At 40.8% G+C, this 19940-nt stretch overlaps 1 protein-coding gene across 1 annotated transcript in view; it reads left to right on the top strand.

Annotated features, from left to right (window-relative positions):
- The window catches only part of ACOXL (acyl-CoA oxidase like), a 531229-nt gene that overhangs the window by 38018 nt on the left and 473271 nt on the right, over nt 1-19940 (top strand). Inside the window, exon 2 of the mRNA XM_036753019.1 lies at nt 13199-13295. Coding sequence (XP_036608914.1) covers nt 13199-13295 — 97 coding nt within the window. The remainder of the gene's footprint in view (nt 1-13198; nt 13296-19940) is intronic.

Here is a 19940-nt window from a genome sequence, read left to right as displayed (position 1 = left end):
TCTTGTTGTGGTCAGTGGTAGAGTGTAAGCAGGTCAGCAGCAGCCTGTCCTGAGAGCTGGTTCTGAATACCCAATTTTGCAGCTGCCTCCTGGATTTCCTCACTCCCAGTATGTAGAAAAGTCAGTGGTGAGACATTCAGGTTATGAGTGGAAAGCTTTGGGAGCATTTATTAAACTCAACATGTGGAATGCTTGCACCTCCCAGTGAGAGTGTCCGAGGCTAGGCATCTGAACTGTATGTGGTGGGAAATCATGGGTTTGTGGTATGGATAGATTATAGATAGGTTATGGGTGGCCACGGTCTAGGAGAGGTTACTGGCATATAATAGAGACTACTCAGATCACCAGGCTCTGATAGGTGAGCTTACACCCTATCTTGATTGGAACCAGGGTTCCATGTCACTTACCAGCCCTTGCTACACCATCACCCCCTTTCCAGCTCCCTGTCTGTGTTGTCTTCCCCAATTAGAGTGTAATCTCCTGTAGCACAGGGACTGTCTTGGTGATTGATTAGCACAGTGCCTAGCACATAGTAAGTACTTAATAAGTAATCTCTCTTTCCATTCATAGAAATCCATAAGAGAGTTATGGTAACCCTCGTAATGCTCTGCCTGTTTAATGGCCTGACCATCTAATGTCATCACCCTGATGATTATAGCAGCACTTGAAATGTATATGGTGATGGAAGAGAAAGTTACTGAAGCATCCAAAGGGATAGATACTAAAGTGGTTAGGATCTTATTGGTAAACAAGATGAAAGACTTTCCCTCATCCCTGGCCTGGATGTACCTTTCTGTATGTGATTCTAAGCACTAGGAGGTGGTGGCTATGGAAGAAGCTGGTCTGATAGAGGAAGAGGCATAAACAGATTCTAAAAAACTTAAATTTTAAACTAAAATTCCTTTTTAAAGAAACATAAGCAAAAAAGTAAAATGTAATTTCTGTGTGTGTGTGTGTGTGTGTGTGTGTGTGTATGTGTATATAGAGTCAGAACTAGCTGGCAGGGGAGCAAGTGAAAGTAGCAACCACCCACTCTAACTCAGGCACCCCCAGGGCACAGTTACAGGAGTAACTTGAGGAGCCCACGTACGCAGCCACTGAGGCATGGAACAGCCAGAGAGCTGGGAATGAGTTAGGCAGGGCTTTCCCCTATCTACGCATGGGGCCTCTTCTGGTGATAGTGGCAGAGAGGTGAGTCTGAGATTGTTGGGGATTCCATGACTGATCCTCAGGGTTAGGGGTCTAAGAACCAGGCAGGACTCTCTTTGAGCAGGCTTCAGCTCAGCTGCAAGACCTGGTGTAGGTGAAGGGCAGGGAAGGGAATAAACATTTTTATAGTGCCTACTCTATGTGTGCCAGGCACTGAGCTAAGTGCTTTACAAATACTATCTTGTTTGATCCTCAAGACAGCCCTGCAAGGTAGGTGCTGTTGCATCATCATACAGCTAGTGTCTGAGGTAGGATTTATCCTCAGGGGAAGCTAGATGGTGCAATGGATAGAGTCTTGGGCCTGGAGTCAGGAAAACTCGAGTGCGTATGTGACCTCAGACACTTACTAGCAAGTTACTGATGCCTGTTTGCCTCTGTTTCCTCATCTGTAAAATCTGCCAGAGAAGGAAATGGCCAACCACTCCAATATCTTTGCCAAGAAAACCCCAAGTGGGGTCATGAAAAGTCAGACACGACAGAAACCACTCAACAGCAACCACCTCCTGAGTTCAGGCCAGGCCCTTTATGGTCTAGCCAGCAGGAAGCTGCTCTTCTACCTAGTCACCACTACAAGTAGGTCAAAGTTGGAAATTGTAAAGTGACTAAAACAAGCTGCTTTGATTTTGAGGGGAAACAGGAATGAGGAGCATGGAAAACACTTGGAGATTCAAGTTCCAGCCAAGCAATGCAGGAATATATTGCAGTGGTTAAAAAATTGGATTCAAATTGGAATCCTCAGATGTCAGAGAAGAAAGAAAAGCAAGCAGTCTGGGATCGGGTGACCAGTCGTTAGCTTTCTTCTTGATACAGAGAAAACTATCAGAGAAGACAAAAACATGTTTGATTACTGAAGAGAAAACAGCATTAACCACATTAACCAAAGGCATTAGATCAAAAGTGATGCAAATAGGAAGGATGAAGTGGTCAGGACTGTGCCCCATTGAGCTTGTGACTGTGGACATACCCAAGATGGTCCCACTTTAGTGTATATATACATATACATATACACATACACACATATATCTGACATAAATTGTCTGGACAATGAGTGCCAGGCAGCCTATACTGTGACTGCCCTCCCCCTCCCCCATCCCTTCCCCCCTCAATCTTTTCAGTTCCCTTTTGTGTGTTATCTTTCCCATTAGAATAGAAGCTCCTTGAGCATAGGGCCACTGTCTTTCTGCTCATATCTGTATTTCCAGTGCTGAGCACAGTGCTTGACACATTTTAAGAGCTAAATAAAGGTTTGTTCACTTGAACTTGTTCTTTCTTTACTTCTAGATAACCATAGAGTGCAGGGCCTGGAGTCAGGAAGACCTGAATTCAAATCTGGCCTCAGCCACTTACCAGCTGTGTGACCCTGGGCAAGCCACTTAACCCTGTTTGCCTCAGTTTCCTCATCTGTAAAATGAGCTGGAGAAGGAAATGGCAAACCGCTACAGTATCTTTGTAAAGAATGGGGTCATGAAGAGTCAGATATGACTGAAATGGCTGAACAATGACAAGTTCTTGTTGATTCTACCTTCACAACATTTTTTTTTAATGTCTGTCTCTTCTACTCACACAGCTAAAAACCTGGTACAGCCCTTATCCCTTCTTGACTCCTAACTGGTCTCCCTGTTCCCAGTCTCCCCTTTTTAAACCATTCTTCATTCACCTGTCAACTCCACCTCTCAAGAAGCTTCTATGGCTCACTATTGCCTCTTGGATAAACTATAAACTCTTCAGTTTGTCATTTAAAACCTTTCATATTTCTTATTTAGATTCCAGACTACTTTTCCTGACATTTCAGATTACTTCAAATATTCTTACATTTCAGCCAAATTTACCCACCTGCTCTTCTCTGAAATTGGCATTCTATTTATGCTCTCTTTGTCTGAATTGTTCTCCTGGAATGCAGTCCTTCCTCACCTTTACCTTTTAGAATCCTTAGCTGTCACGAAGCATTAGCTCAAGTTCTGTCGCCTGTGGCTAGCCTTTTCTGATTCCCCAATTATTTGTATCTTCTCTGTCCTCAAATTATAATGCATTTACTTACCTGGCTACATGTAATATAATCTCCTTTCAGTCAAATGTTGACTCCTGGAGAAGAGCTGTTTCATATTTGTCTCTGTTTCTCCAGTGCCTGACATGGTGCCTTGCACATATTGGTGCTTAATAAGTGCTTGGTAAATTGAATCAAGGTCCCACTTTAGGTGAGCTACTCTTGTCTCTACCTGCAGTTTGTTTCCAAACGTTCTCCAGAATGTGAAATCACATCAATGGACTCTGTTGTAAATGGCCAGAATAAAATCAGAATCTTTTCAGTGGAAGGTGTCCAACAGGAATTACCTTCCCAAAGTGTGGAGACCTCCATCCCAGTGGAAGAGCCATTGTTCTACTTTATTTATTTTTTATCCCTTGAAAATTCCTAAAGAATTGTTATTAGAATTTAATGTAATCATAACATTAGTTTTAATAGTCTTTCTTAATTTGATTAAATAATAAAATGAAAACCTGTCCTCCTTTGTGTACTGGCTAAACCACTGGGGGAGTATTAATTTTTGATATGCTTTTATTAGGGCATGGTTGGGGTGGTATTCATTCCCTCACTTTCTGGAAAGAGCTGAGGGTGAGCCAGTAGGCAAAAGTGTAAAAGGAGTCTTTTAGGGGGTTTTGCTTTCTCAGTACAAAGAGAAAGCCAAGGAGTATTATGTTTTCATAGAATGTAAACTCCCCGAGGGCAGGGACTGTTTTATAGTTTCCCCTTTGCATAAGCAGAGCCTAGTATTGTGCCCAGATTATAGTAAGTACTTAATAGTAATAATTGTAATACCTGTCACTTCTGTAGGGTTTTAAGATTTGGAAAGCACTTTACAAATATTGTCTCATTTGATCCTCACAATAACTCTTTGAGGGAGGTACTATTATCCCCATGTTATAGTTGATGAAACAGGTTAAGTGACTTGCCAAAGGTGATGCAGCTAGGAAGTGTCTAAGGTCAAATTTAAACTCAAGTTTTCCTGACTACAAGCCCTGAGGCTCTATCCACTATGCCACCAAGAGGAGAAAGATTACATATTTTATCATTTTCTGCTGATTCAGAATGTTACAAGTTGAGGGACTGGGTCTGCTTGAAGGTAAAAATCAACCTCCTACCATAAATAATGGATCTTTATAGGGGATGTCTATGACAGGAGTGACAGCAAAGTGACACCACATCAACCCTGCTGGGGCTAGTTCTCATTCTTCGCTCTCATCGTGCTGGTGTGGTCATAGTTTAGAGACTGAGTTTACTGAAGTGCTGTACAAAATCCACAGCATCTTAGACCCAAAAAGGACCTTAGAGATCATGAAATCTGACCCTCTCATCCTACAGATGAGGAAACTGGGAGCTTTGGCTTTGTGCATAATAAAGAGTTCATCTACCTTGGGGTGTATGAGAACTGTTCTCTGAGAGGACCAATGACATCAGGAGGGTGATGTCTTGACTTGCCGAGCTGTGTAAAATCATCAGCCTCACTCCCTCCTCCAGAGTCATAGGAGTCCCATGGCAAGACATAGGTCAGGACAACTGGCAATGGCCCTCGTACAAGAATTATTTAATGACTGGGAATCTGGTGATTTTGTTTCTCAGTGTACAGAGACCTCATTTCCCTAGTTTATCTTGTAAATTGGAAAGGATTCAGGAGAAATGGGGAATAGTTCTTGGTACTTGCATAGAAATGACTGGTTAACATGTTTGCTTACTTAAGTGGTTGATATTGTGTTTTATGAAAGCAATTATTAAAGTCACTATCCGTTTTTTAAAAACAAATTTTATTAACATATTTTATTTTTACAATAGCTTGACTTCACTCTGTATCCTTCCTTCATTCCCTCCCAGAAAGCCATTCCATATAACAAAGAATTTAAAAAGAAAAAAAAAGAAAAAAATTAGCAAAACTGATCAAATATATTTTTAAAAAATCTGTCAATATTTGTGATGTTCCATACCTGCAGACCTTGGCAAAGGAGGCGGGATCTTTTCATATCTTGAAACCATTATTCTGAAAATTCTCAGAAATGGGAAATAGGTGAGAAAACGTTTGTGCCCGAGCATTCGAGAGACTGAGAATTCAGCTTCTGGGAAGAAACCTGTTGTTGCTGAATAATATAAATACGTTTGAATGTTATATAGAGAAAACTCCAATGTTGGGGGAAGCATTTCCAGTAGAGACTGGCAGTCAGCATTGGGAAGATTGAAAAGGGTGAAATCAAGATAAAATGTTGGCAGAACCTGGCCTCAGCCAAGAGGGATCCTTTCCTGGAGTGCCTGCATGGGACTTGGTGCTTCATGCAAACTGATTTATTCACTTTCCCCTCAATATAGTCCTGTTTTGTTGTCTTACTCACTTGGTCAGATGACATCTGGAGTACTGTGCTCAGTTCTAGGCAATGCACTTAAGAGACACATTAGTAGACTAAAGATCTATCCAGTGTCAGAAGTGTCTGAAAACTTTAGTTAAGGGATCTGGGGATGTTTCATTTAGGGAAGATTTAGGAGAGACATAATAGTGGTCTTGAGGATGGTCATGTGGAAGAGCAATTGAACTTACATAACGCCCTGTTATAATTAGTTCATTATAACTCTACAATATACTCTAATGGCCCCTGAGGATTAAGTTTCCTCTTCTTTGGACTTGAGGGAGTTAATTTTAGGTGATAATATTCTGGATTCAGTGACCCTTAGTTAGGAAAACTCCTAATGCCTAGGCAGAGATTTGGCTCTCTGTCTCACCATATATTTATTTCTATCACTTATTCACCCCTGGTCTCTTTGTGATTGAGGCAAAATTTGGCTTCTCAGGGGAGGGAATAAGCATTTATTAAGTGCCTATTATGTGCTAGGCAGTGTGCTAAGCATTTTACAAACATTATCTTGTTTGATGCTTGCAACAACCCAATGAGATAAGCACGATTGTTATTCCCATTTTATAGCTGAGGAAACTGAGGCATGCCTTGGTTAAGTGACAGCTAGTAAGTATCCGAGGCCAAATTTGAACTCCGATGTTACTGACCCCAGGCCCAGGGCTCTAACCACTGTGCCACCTAGCTGATTATTTTACTCCTCCTTCATTTTTGAAGAGGACCAATGACATCATGGGGTGATGTCTTCACTTGTTCCCGAATTGGATTTAAGTGAGGCAGAGTGGCACAAGGTTGTCAGCCTCACTGTCTCTTCCAGAGTCATCCAAGTCCAGTGGCAGGACAAAAGTCAAGATGACTGATGATGGCCAGGTATGCATTGGATGACCTTGGTGTTTTTGATGTTTGACCAAGCTCTAAGTGACCTACGCAGCACCTACTTTAGCCACCTTCATGGCTGTTGGAACAAACTGTTTTCATCTGCCCGTTCCACTTTGGAGAAGTCTTCACACACTTGAGGTGGACATCCCCTAACAAATGGACAGGTTGGAGGGCTGTGGGTTTTACTTTCAGCCTGGTTTAGTCCATCTGCTGAGATGGTTTTACTGGGGTATGGCTGCTGCATATGCTACAGCTCTTTGGAGCCACAGGTGAGAGTCGAGTGCCAGGTGGACACCAAAGGTGGACAAGCAGTCCTGAAAAGGGCTCAGGAAGCCCTCACACCAGAGGGGCTAGTCCTCCCTGAACACCCCATTCATCCCACCTGATTATTTTATAGTGTCTATGGAGTGATGGTCATCAAGAGAGGAAGTTGAGGAGTTGACTTTTTCTTGGGACTTCCCTTAGCCTGGGTCCACTCCTCTAGGATGCCTGTAGAAGCAAGGACTCTCCCCCATAACTTCCTTTTCTCCCATGGCTCCTCAAAGGGGTGCTGGAAATGCCACGTTGCTCCAACCTCTTGAATCCAGACCCTCAGAAATTCTCCTCAGTTTTTAAATCTGTAAAATGGAGATATTACCATCTGAAGTGCCTACCTCACAGGGTTTCTGTGAGGTTCAAATGAGATAATGTAGGTAGAGCACTAGATAATTGTCAGTTATTATTTGTTTCAACTGTCTGAACAATAGTTGATTGTCATGGGAAAAGAATTTCACATATTTTAAAAGCAAAAACTTAGACGTTTTTAATTTTGTGAGCACATTTTCAGACATTTTCCACAAACCAAAAATATTTCTATGCATTATTCCTTTTATCTTTTATTTCTACTTTTAATTTGAACTCTTACTGGTAGCTTTGAGTATCCTCTTTGGTCAAAGTGTCAGTGCTCCACCTAGTGGTAATGATCAGAATTTTTTTAGCAGTGGGCTTACTAAAAAGATGCCTAAAGAACAGGACTTTCACATGCCCTAGGTTTTGTCTAACCTGGGAGATAAGTGACACAGTGTTTGTTAAGGAGACCTCACAGGGTTATTACTCATAGTTAGGAACACAAAACAGTATGGTATTGTGGGTAGAATGCTGAGCTTGAAGTCAAGTAGATGTGCATTCAGATTCCAGTGCAGACATTAGGGGGGTGACAATGGGCAAGGCACTTACTTCTCTCCAGTTTCCTCATTTGTAAAATAAGGATAATAATATTTTTCAGCACCCACCTGGAAGAATTGATGTTAGGCTCAAATGAGGTAAAGTACACAAAATGCTTTGTAAACTTTAAAACTTAATAGAAACATCACTTCTTGTTTCCAGTGGGCATTTTGGGGTTTATAGACACACGATATCATCAGTTGTTTGTTTGAGAGTGGATGGATGGTAGAAGGCAGATTCATAGGCTATTACTGGATCTGGACCAATAACTCATACTGTATGCAACGAACCATGCTGAGTACTGAGTAGAGGACAAAGACCCACAAAGACCTGCCCAGGTCTCGCCCTCCAGGAGTTTGTAATCTTGTTGGTAAGAGAAGCCGTTTCAGAGAAAGCTGGTGACATTAAATCTTAATAGTTTCTCTTGAGGTTTGTGCCTCTTGTGAGATAATATCAGCTCTCTCTCTAAGTTCCAATTGTCCACCTGCAGATGGAGAGATGTTTTCAGAGAGCACCCTTGGCATGGCAGAAGAATGCCAAGGGGATCATTTTGATGAATGTATGAGTCCCAAAGTGCTAGGGATTTCTCAGGAAACGAGTACATCTGTTCCATCTTGAAACTTATTTTGCTTTTTTTTAAAATCTTTTTGGAAAAAAGCTAACAATATGAAAACCTAAAACATTTCATTATGTTGGGAAAATATGCTTTCAGCGAACTGTCTTAACTTTCTCAGTGTGCTATGGACCCTAGTGGCCATTTGGGTAAAGCCTAAGGACCCTTCTCAGAATGTTTTTAAATGCATCAAATAATATACATTGGATTACAAAAGAAACCAATTTACATTGAAATAGAGATGTAACTTTTTTCTCTTCCACATTAATGGGACACTTGAACTCTATCTATAGACCCCTTGACCTAGGTTAAGAAGCCTTTCTCTAATGTGCCCCTAGGCTTATAGTCAGCCTCTTTGGAAATCATCTTACCCAGGATAGTCCATTTTTAAGAAATGATGATGGGAAACAGGAATAGCAAAGCTAAATAGAATCCACAGATAATATAGACACTGATCTTGGTTAATAGTTTTCCTTTTGTTGACCAGAGCCCATTCCCGTGGCTGTTGGGCCAACCTGAAGGTCACCTCTTTTTTTTTGCAGCCTGCCCTCTGTTGGAGTTACTCGAAATAACAAAGACTAGAACCCAAATCAGCCAGCTGGAAGCCGACTGAGAAGGAAAGGGTTTGGTTAATAGCCAAAATAGATAGAGACCCTGGGAAAATCAAGGATTGACTGTATCATCCTGTGATTCTCCCCTCCACTCCCCCCTTTTTTTCCTGTATTGTTTATTTTTCTTCAGAGTTGTTTTCAATTAGGCTTGTTGAAAGCTGAAGGCTACTTTCATATGAAATATGCCCGGCCATGTAATGTTGTGTCGCTTTAGCCAAGATAGACTTTGTCTGTTCTCCCCCCAACCCCCATCACCAAAGACTTTTGTGTTTAAAGATTTAGTTGTGGTTTTGGCTTAAAATTAGTTCTTAAAATATTTTCTGTATATGCCACTTTGAAAACTTGAACATCAATTACTTTTGTGGTCTTCGGCTGTGTTTGTCCAAGGTTTTCCTCCCCCACCTCTTTCTGGGCTCTCTCTGTTCCTATGCAAGTGGTATGCTCAGGGGAGAGGTTGTTGAATTTGCTTTTGCTGATTTTAGGGTTTTTTTTTGCATTTGTTATAATTTAACTGTAAAGGTTAATGGACTCTGTGAAAAAGATCTATAGCTTTTGGTTTGCCAAGACTTTTTCATAGGTTCTGAGGGTTGTCCTTTCTTTCCATTGAACCATTTTAAAAAGGAACTTTGGGGAAGAGGGACCAAATGAGTGCCCTTTCCTCCCATGGTGCCTGTGAACCTAAACCGTTTTATCACTATGTGGACGTGGGGTAAAGGAGATGTAGATATGTATCAATCAGAAAGAAAAGAGGAAGAGGAGGTGAAAGAGGAAAAGGAAGGCAGAAGGATCCTAGAGATGATCAGGAGAAAAAGAATGTTAGCTCTGCAAGCTACTTGGGGATCATCTGATCCAATGAGCTCATTGGATCAGCTGTGGCCCCTGACATTCAGAGAAGCCATCTGGCCGAGGTCATACAGCTAGTTTATTGGCAGAGCTGGGACTGGAACCCAGATCTCTTGATTACCAGCTCAGGACTTTTTCCATTGTAGATCACTGCCTCCCTTAACTGGCCTCAGCTCAGTAGAAAATTAAAGCTGCCAAAACAAACAAGTAAAAAACAAAATTGCCTTCCTTAGATAACTCCTATTTTTTTTTTTTTTGCTCATTAGAATTACTTTTCTATGTCAAAATTTTATTCTGGAGATTTTCTTATCCCTCTTAGACTGATTGCCCCTTTAACATTTTACTTCATATGAGTTTACCTAGTTTTTCTCTGAATCTTTGAAATCTGCTTTCCAAAAAACCTAGAGTTTATATCAGACTACACTCAGCTTTTGTCTTCTCAATCACAAATTCTAAGGTGAAACAGTCACTTTCCTTCAAGATTTTTTTTTTATCATTTCTACTTCTGCAATGTTCCTTTCTTGTGGTGAGAAATAATTCCAGAATAACACTTCTCATTGGATCTTTTGTTTTTTTGAAAGGTCAAATTATCATTAAGGCAAGCTAAGAAATTATGAACTGCTTTCAGAGGGAGAGAGAGGGAGAGAATGAATGAGAATGAATGTTACAGCAAATGTCTAGATAATCAAAATCATCCCTCATACCTCATGCTGTTATGTCAGGATTGGAGGCTAAAATATACTTTGATAATATTACTTATATTTCTGCTTCCATTGATTTTCCCCTGTATCCTTTTCACCCTATGACTCTTGGATTTCTTCTCCACCTACTGACCTTCCTGGCTATTTAAAGCCCTAACTAACATCCCACCTTTTACAGGAAGCCTTCCCCAACTGCTCTTAATTCCAGTGCCTTCCCTTTGTTAATTATTTCCTATTTATCTTGTATTTAGCTTGCCTTTTGTATTTTTGTTTTCATTTTGCCTTCCTCACTAGCTTACAAGCTCCTTGAGGTCATCTTTTGCCTCTTTTTATATCTCCAGCACTTACGCAGTGCCTGACACATAGTAGGCCCTTAATAATATTTTTTGAATGATATAAATACCATTTCTTAATATCTGTATTATTAGCACAGAAGAGAAGCTCTGGCTTTGTAGTCAATTAACAAGCATTAAGCATGTGCCTGTAACATGCCAAACACAGTGCTGAGCACTGATCATACAAAGAAATAGAAAGACGTTGCTGCTTCCCTCCAAGAGCCCACATTCTAGTAGGGGAAACAACATGTAAATAGCTAGGGGCACATTCCTATAGTGGCTCCAGCATTGCTGGGGCTCGACCACCTGAGATGGGGGTGCTGCGCTCCTGCCTGTCTCCCCCCCACCCCAGGCTGTAGGGTTTCCATTCTCTCCCTCAATTAACTGCTGTGTTCTCAACTGTTTCCACACTACACTTCAGCACTTTCTGCCCCCTACCCCCACTCCCCACCCCCGCCCCCCACCCCCGCCCCCCACCCCCGCCCCAATATGGTCATATCTAGGTTTCCCCAAAGAAAAGAAAAAGACTCTCAGCTCTCCTTGGGTCACTTAGCCTATAGAAACATCAAACATAAGGCTTTATTTGACTCCACACAAAATGCAAAGCACCCAAACCTGAGCCACAAATAATCATCTTTAATAGACCTATCTCCTCCAGGGATCTCATACAGTTCTGGTGCTGATCCCTCCCCGCCCCGCCCTGAGGTCAGAGGAAAAAAGCAGCTTTCTACAATTGTCCCTTCCACAATTGCAGGAGTTAGGGGCGCAGCACCCTGAAGTCTGGTAAATCTGTGTGAAAATTTTTGGCTCTCCTTTGGGACCAGAGAAGAAGTCTGAATTTTTATGGTGCTAAAAGATATAATATGTTGATATTATACAATACTATACATATATTTTATGCATTTCTGAGTTTCTAAACTTTTTGTGTCATCTGCCGGCCTTTGGGTGTTATCTATGGCTTCTGCAAAACTCCCCCCAAATTCCCATTTGATGTCTTATTCCCACTCCCTATATAGCAAAATCAAGATGCGGAAGGGATAACTGTACTCTGGTAAGCCTCTCTTCCCGTAGGAATTTATATAGTCTTCAATCTCCCCAGACTTTTCTGGGGTTGAGGCCTTCCTGCAAGAGTAAAGTACTTTAGATACATAGCTATTGCCCTCTTTTAAGTCCCATTCTCAGACATCATCTTCTTAACCAACCGGTTACTTCTCACCATTACAGTGGGGATTCCTTTGGGTTGTTGGTGTGACTAGAAGCTGGGCTTTTTAAGCTTTTTCCACTCCCCGCCCCTTTTTTTGTTGGTGTTGGGTGGCTCGAGGGTGCGCACGGTGCAAAGTGCACATGCTTTATGTTCAGAACCAAGGTTGCAGTGGAGTTTCAGGGTGCAACATGGGCAAGCACTGCCAGAAACACCTCGGATTCATTGTGTTTGATTTGTAATTAATTTTAGGTCGTTGAGCGTTCAGAAACCTTTTACGGTTGCCAGATAGTATGTTAAACCCACAGTTTAAATAGCTCTGGACTAGAACACTGAAGTACTTTCCAACTCATATTTTGTGATTCATAGAGACACTTTCTAGGTTTGTTCTGGTGCTAACTTTAGTCTCTCTGACTCAAACCAGACCTGTTACCCAGGAAGACAGCTCTCCTGGTTATTCACAGCCACTTGCGGTAGAGGGGCCTTGTGTATTCAGGTGGGACCAACTGACCTCTGAGGTCCCTCCTTATTCTAAAGAGTTGATGAGCTATGAAATGATGTCAGCTACAAGGCCTACGTTATACAATAGGAGGATCTCAGCATCTCTGTTTACCTCCATAAAAGATAGGCTGAACCCATGTCATGTATAAAATGAGGAAGAAATTTCACCGGATGCTCAATTTTTTCTCTTTTGTTATCTATGTTTTTACATTACCTAGCTCTTTTCCTCTCCCCCTTCCCGGAGAGACACCCCTTATAATAAATTATTTTTTAAAGAAAATAAAGAGAAAAAAATTGAGCAAAAATGATAAGTACATCAAAATAATGACATTGAAGTAATCAACCATTCCACACCAATGGATGCACACACCCGCCTCTGCAGAGGAACAGGTCCAGGTATCTTCTCATATCTCTTCTTGCTCTTTGTAACTTTACAACATTCCATTTCCCTTGTTTTGTGTGAGGGGGGAGGGGGCTTGTTCTTTCCATTTATATGATTGTCATCATTATTTACATTGTTTTCCTGGCTCTTTTTTTTTCCACTTTGCATCAGTTGGTGTAAGTCTTTCGATGTTTCTCTGTATTGTTTCTGTTTATTATTTCTTATAGCAGAATAATAATATTCCATTATATTTGTGCCGGCACTCTTTTAATTTTTTTACCTTTTTTGTGCCCTTTTTAAACATCTTTTTTTTTGCATCTTGTCTTCACAGATATGACTTAAGTCTGGATGAAATGAGGGATTTGACATTTCAGAGAGTGAAATTTACCATGAGCTTACCTCAGTTAAAACGAGCAATTCAGGAACAGGTAAATTTTAATTTTCTTTCATGTGATTTTTGTGAAATTATCCCCATGTAGTCCATTTTTTCTCAGTCAATAATCATTCATTAAGCATCTACTATGTGTCAGGCACTGTGTTAAGCACTGAGGATACAAAAAGTCACATAAAATACTCCCTGTCCTCAAAGGATTCACAATTTAATGGATACAAGTATGAAAAAAAATCCTTACTCTCAAGGTGCTTACATTCTAAAAGGGAAAACAACAAACATGTATATAAACATATCTAGAATAAATATATTAAAAGAATAAATACAAATGTATGCAAAGTAGTTAAATACCAAGTTGTTTGGAAGGCAGAAGGTTGTGCTTGAGTTGCATCTTAATGGAATTGACTGACTTGGAGGTGGGGGGGGTAAAGAGGGAGTGCATTCCAAGAATGGGGGACGATTAGCACAAAGACAAGGAGGTGAGTGATGGAGTGTCTTGTGTGAAGAACAGAGAGAAACCTTGTTTGACCAGACTTCAGAGGTCAGGAGGCAAAGTAATGTCCAAGAACACAAGAAGGAGTGGTTGAGGCTAAGACTTTTAAAGCTAAACAGAGGAACTGGTATTATCCAGGAGCAGTAGAAAGCCACTGGATATAAGCAGGGGAATCAAGTGCTCAGCTATGAACTTAGGGTAAATTACTTTGGCAGCAGGATGAAGGATGAACCAAACTGGTGAGAGGAGAGGCAGCAAGACCAATTCAAAGCTTGCTGCAATAAACTTGAGATCTGAGGAAGGCCTGAACTAAGGCAATATATGTGTGAGAGGAGAGATCGAATGTGAGCAATGTTGTGAAGGTAGAAATGAAGGTAGAAAATTTATTAACTAATTATATGTGTAGAGTGAGGGATAGTAAGATGTTCAAGGTGATTCTGAGATTCCAAACCTGGAATACTAAAAGGATGCTAGTGTCCTGAAAGAAACAGGGAAGATACTATTGTTCCATAAGAAATGATGAGCAGGATGACTTCAGAAAAACCTGCAAAGACTTACATGAACTGATGCTGAGTGAAGTGAGCAGAACCAGGAGAACATTGTACATAGTAACAGCAACCTTGTACAATGACCAATTTTGATAGACTTCGCTCTTCTCGGCAATGCAGTGATCTAAGACAATTCCAAAAGACTCATGATGGAAAATGCTATCTGCCTCCAGAGAAAGAACTACACTATTCTTTTGCTTTTGTGATTGTTTTTTCATTTCACAGCATGCCATAATTGTCTTTCCATATTTTTTCTATTCCTCATTCTTGTCAGTCTAAATTGGAATATTATTACAGACTTATGTTTTCAGTGGTCTAGTAAGAAAATTCCCTCTACCAATGTAGATTAACAACTGTTCTGAATAAGTGACTTGCCTGGGGTCACACCAATGTTTCTTACGTTGATGTTGTCTTTCTATACTCCATGCCACGATGCCTTCTAGTTTCCTAAGTGATATTTTTATAATCTTATCAACATAGTCAAGTGCCAAATCTCTTATCATCTCTTTTCACAGTGTTTTCCTGATATTCCAGCCCTTTGTTTTGATTCTAACCTATTCTCAGAACATAATCTATGTATAACTGATCAGCAAAGAAATGAAAATGTAAGTTAGGGGATTGATAGTTTTGAAGTGAAAAGTTCTGAGTATATGTTGATTTTGACTTGCTGGCCATTTCCAGACCGTATTGCTTTCACTCCAACCATCCTCCTCATCCCCTTCATCCTTCTCATCCTCCTCCTATTTGAACCTTGGACTCATCCCCTGGGATCCTCGGCTCTGAGAGCTGAGCTTTCACTTTACCTTGCATGGAACCAAGCCTCCATATCACTTCCCTGACATTACCAAATCATGCTGCCATCCTGCACCCCTTTCATTTCCCCATTGCCCCTTGAGAGGGTAAGAAATGTCTCGCTTGTTTGTAATTGTTTCCCTCAGCCTGGCTTGTAGTAAACTGCTAATAAATGCTATTTCATTCATTCGCTCATTCATTTAGTAGTTTCAGTTCCACCTGTTGCAAAATTTTTTATCCATATGGACTACAAAATATAAAGCTTTAGATTTTCTCAGCTATAAATGAGGATAATGATATATTCTCTACCTCAGAGGATTGTTTTCAGGAAAGCAAACTTTAAAGTGGTTTATAAATGTGAGTCCTGATTATTATTATTTGAGATAATTGATTTATAGGGATATCGTCTTTTTGTGATGCAAATAAATACTTGAAATTAATTTCTATCCTAATATGTTTCAGAAAAAAGTTTCAAAACTCTAATTCATGTTTCCTTTTTAAATTGTACCTTCCAGGGACCTAATCTTTTTACATATTGCCGTAAAAAGACTTTGAGCTGACATGGAATAGAGGTCAGCAAAACCAATTGCCAATCAGCTTGAATCTTTATCCCTCTACCAAAGATGAATTCCATTTTGGGAATTCCCTTTTCTATTCTAGCATGAACCTTAGAGGTCTGTTCCGTCCCATTATGTGACCACACAAAGTGCTAAAGGCCAAAGAGAGCCTAGTCTGCTTTTGAGGGCTGATCTGAAGCTTCTTTTGGGAAAGAATGGGATACTAGTCTGGACCAGATCTTGGAGCTCACCTTGTGTCTATCACAGAGTTGTGCCAAACCCACAAGTCAACCTCAGCACTGACCAGCCCTTTTCAGGGTCCTTTTTGCTAGGGATGACTCACAATTTGGCCCAACTTTTTGTGGCCACTTGGAATTGAGCCTACTCCTCTGAGGAGCTTGGAACCAAAATATCCTTGGCAGGGGATAGACAGAAGCTGAGCATTGAGAAAATGGTTATTCTTCTCATAGAATCTTGCCACACAACTAATTGTCAGGAAGATAGAAATCGTAGTTTGGTATGTTTTCACAACTTTTGAATGAAATAATCCATACATATTCATCTGGAAAATGAAAATCTCAATATAGAAAGGTTGAAAGAACTGGTCAAGGTTAAAAAATTATTTTACATGGAGCCAGTTCAACAGTAAGTCAAACGGACAACATTTAAGTGCCTACTATGTGTGCAATAAGACTTGGTAGTCTGCCCCGTAGCCTGCACGAATCTCTGTGAGTGTCATTTCTTTTTTGGCTTCCACACTGCCTTTCCCTTAGAAGGTGTCTAACCTTTTATAGTCTGGACCCAAATCGTGTGGTCTAGGAAACTCCCCAGGAAAGAATCAGGAGAATGGTGGAGATTTCTGCCACAGGACTCTAGTCTTGTCTCTAGTGTTTTGTTAACTTTGCAAGGTGCTACACTAGGTACTGAGTTTATAAATTCTAAAAGAAAACAATCTTGCCCTCAAGGTGCTCACATTCTAGTGGGGGCTAGAACATATACACAAGAAAGCAAACAACACACACACACACACACACACACACAGTATTTGTATCTGCATATATGTGTGTCTACATGTATATGTGTGTATTTGTATATATATATATATGTATATATGTGTGAATATATATGTGTATACACACACATATAAATTTCTAGAGGGAGAGTGTGCTAATAACTGGGTGTATCAGGCACCCATGCTATATACTTTGTAGGAAGACAGGTAGTTCTACAAGGAGGAGGTGAAGAGGGAGTCCGTAATTTCAAAGCACGAAAATTCCCTTTAGCTCAAGTCTAGGTTGTCTCAGGTTCCAGGGAAAGTGTGGCTAGGATCCAAAGCCCTCCCCTGTTTGCTCCCATCTGTATCACTTCTCCTATTCAGCATGGTCTTACTTGGCTGGGGAAATAGAGCCCCTCCAAGTATATTCAGTGCTCAGGGTCGTCGGTAGAAATCTCAGCCTCGGGCCAGTCATTACTGATAAAGTCTCCAGCTCCCCTAATCACCTCAGCATGTCCACAACTTAACTGAGTGTCAGAAACTGAAACCCAGACATGAAGGTTGATCCTTTTATGCTTCTTGCTAATTGCTGCCAGACTCTGTTGAGCCCCACAGATTAACCTGTACAGTCCCTTACTTTATGAGGAAGGCCGCACACTGGACTTGGTTGTTTTATTTATTTTTTACTACAGCTCTTCTAGGGCTTTTAATTGTACACGTACAAATACAATTTCCCTTTTACTGTAGCCTTCCCTGAAATACTGGCCACAGTTTTTCTTTGGCGGCTATGTGTGTTCCCTTTAGGAGGCAAAGCACTAGATTGATGGCCCCTTGAAGTTCCCGTTGGTCTAGAGTGGAGTTCTCCCAGGCTGTAGCTATTCCCTGCCTGTCAGTAAATTTGCAAAAACCGATGAACCAAAAGGTAATCGCATTAGTAATAAGAACACAATGGAAACTTTTTGTAGTTGACGTCACAAACTTCAGCAGCACATCTGCTCTAGAAGACTCTCAAGTTCCATTCTGTAAACAGCTGGAACATTGGTCTACTTCTGGTAATTCTAGAAGAGATGCTTTATGATTCATACCCCTCAAGAAAAGACATCAGATCAGTGAGACAAAAATACGTATATATTTACATTTTCCTGCCTTTCTCTCTTTCCCTCATCCTAATTTCATTTTGTTTTATTGTTACCTTCTGCTGACATTCATCTGTACATTGAAGTAATATGTGACATGTAATGGTGCTGTCCTTTTAACCAAGTGATGGGTGAGTAGTGGAAACCAGAGCTAGGTTACGCTTGGTGTTTGCTTCTAGGTCTCTATGGACAGTATTGAGGCCAAGAAAAAGCCATTAAAATATTTCCACTTCACTCCTTTCTCTCTTCTCCCCTTTCCACCCCTGCCATCTGTAATAGATTTGAAATGTTCCAATAATTTCAAACCTGAAAAAAAAGCTCCTAGGGTTTACCGGAACACACACACAACATTCCTGAGCCTGCGTGATCACATCCTGAGGCAGCACCAGCCTTGCACCTGTTTCTTCTGTTCATGGAATTAAATCTCTTCATGCACCTTGGCTAAGAACTCACATCCTCTTTAAGAATCTAGCAGTGAGTTCAAGACAACCTAACAGAGATGGATTGATTCTGAGGGTTGAGTCGTAGGAGATACATGACTCATGGTTGTCTCAGCGGTAATTCCTCAGGGAGGGTTTGGAAGCAGCTGGGCAACAATAATTACCCAGGAGAAAAATTGCCCCCATTTCACACTGTATGTGACCTTGGGCAGGAGAAAGAAGTCACTTATCCTATCTGCTTCATCCTCTGTCAAATGGGGATAATGCACGCCGCCATGACTAACTCAGCATGGTTGTGAGGATCAGAGGAGGTAATCCATGTGAAAGTACCTTGAAACTGTCAAGCGGAGTCTAAGCTATAAAAACATTTAGGGGAAGTTCCCCAGAACATTGCCTGGATCCATAGTAGTGAGTTTGTAGGAAGCCATGAACAACATGAGAAGGTGTGAATGGTTTGCAGTCTTTATGGTTGGATTGGTCAGATCAAAGAACCCTCTAAGTATTATTATTGTATGGCGTTTATCCCTGCTGCTGATGGTGGTGGTGTTACATCAGGGACTATCTTCTTCCCTTCCCCTTTTTCCTCTCCACCTTCCATTTTTGTAATGTCTAGCATATAGTAGGTGATCAATAAACGCTTAATGAATTGAATGGACCTGTTGTTGAGCTCTGGAGCTGGAGGTTCAATTCCCATCCCCAATGCTGATTTACAAATCACTTTGCAAATATTATTTAATTCTCACAACAATCCTGGGAGATAAGTGCTATTATTAGCCCTGTTTCATAAATGAGGAAACTGAGGCAAACAGAGATTAAGTGACTTGCTTAGGGTCCCACAGCTAGTAAGTGTCTCAGGCTGGATTCGAACTCTGATCTACTTATTCCAAATCCGGTGTTCTGTTCACTGTGCCACCTAGCTGCCTCCCTGGGACTCAGTTTCCTCCTATTTAAAATGAAGGGGTATGTCTAGATGGCCTCTGAGGCCCCTTAAAGCTTTAGGACAGATCTTTGGGATCAGAACGCCCTTGGCAGAGGGATGTGCACACGTGAGACATTTATCTTAATAGCTTAGAAATGTGACTCCTGGCCATGTTGTACTGCTTTCCCCCTCGCTCTTTCCTCTTCCTGGGACAGTGGGCCAGGTAGCTTTTGAATATTTTATTTAGTAAATATTTGATAAATTTAATAAATATTTATTAAAACATTTTATTAAAATCCTTAAGTAGTTTTCTAGTTTCAGTCTCAGATTATGTTAGAGGCATCCTAGCGATCTGACACAGCTGAGAAGTCATGGGTTGCTTGCTCAGGCCCAAATGTCCTCAGTTTCTCCCCATGTTTTTCCTTTCCATCTGTTTTAATCTAGAAGAGCAGCATTTGCATTTTCTAAACAACACAAATCATCCCCCTCCCTGAACACTCTGCTTTGTGGTCTGGCCTAGAAATAGTCTTCCAGTGTTAGTTGGGAAAGTAGTTGAACTTTATCTGTCTCATTAAAGTGAGATATGGCTTTCCTTTACAATCCAAACATGTCCTGGGAGGACTGATCTAAATGTAGTCTCTGTTAGACCTAGGAACTGAGATTGGACGCCTGGTTTCCATTTTATTTATGGCAAGGAAATAGACATGCCCACTGAAATAAATTTGGATGAAGATTTGATTTGAATTTGTGTAAGTTTACTGACCAAAAAGGGGCTCACTTAAGAGCTTCCACATTTAGAGGAT

The sequence above is a fragment of the Trichosurus vulpecula genome, chromosome 3 (genome assembly GCF_011100635.1).
Source record: "Trichosurus vulpecula isolate mTriVul1 chromosome 3, mTriVul1.pri, whole genome shotgun sequence".
Taxonomy (NCBI): Eukaryota; Metazoa; Chordata; class Mammalia; order Diprotodontia; family Phalangeridae; genus Trichosurus; species Trichosurus vulpecula.
Note: the sequence above shows the minus strand (reverse complement) of the source record. Positions and strands in the feature narration are given on the sequence as shown.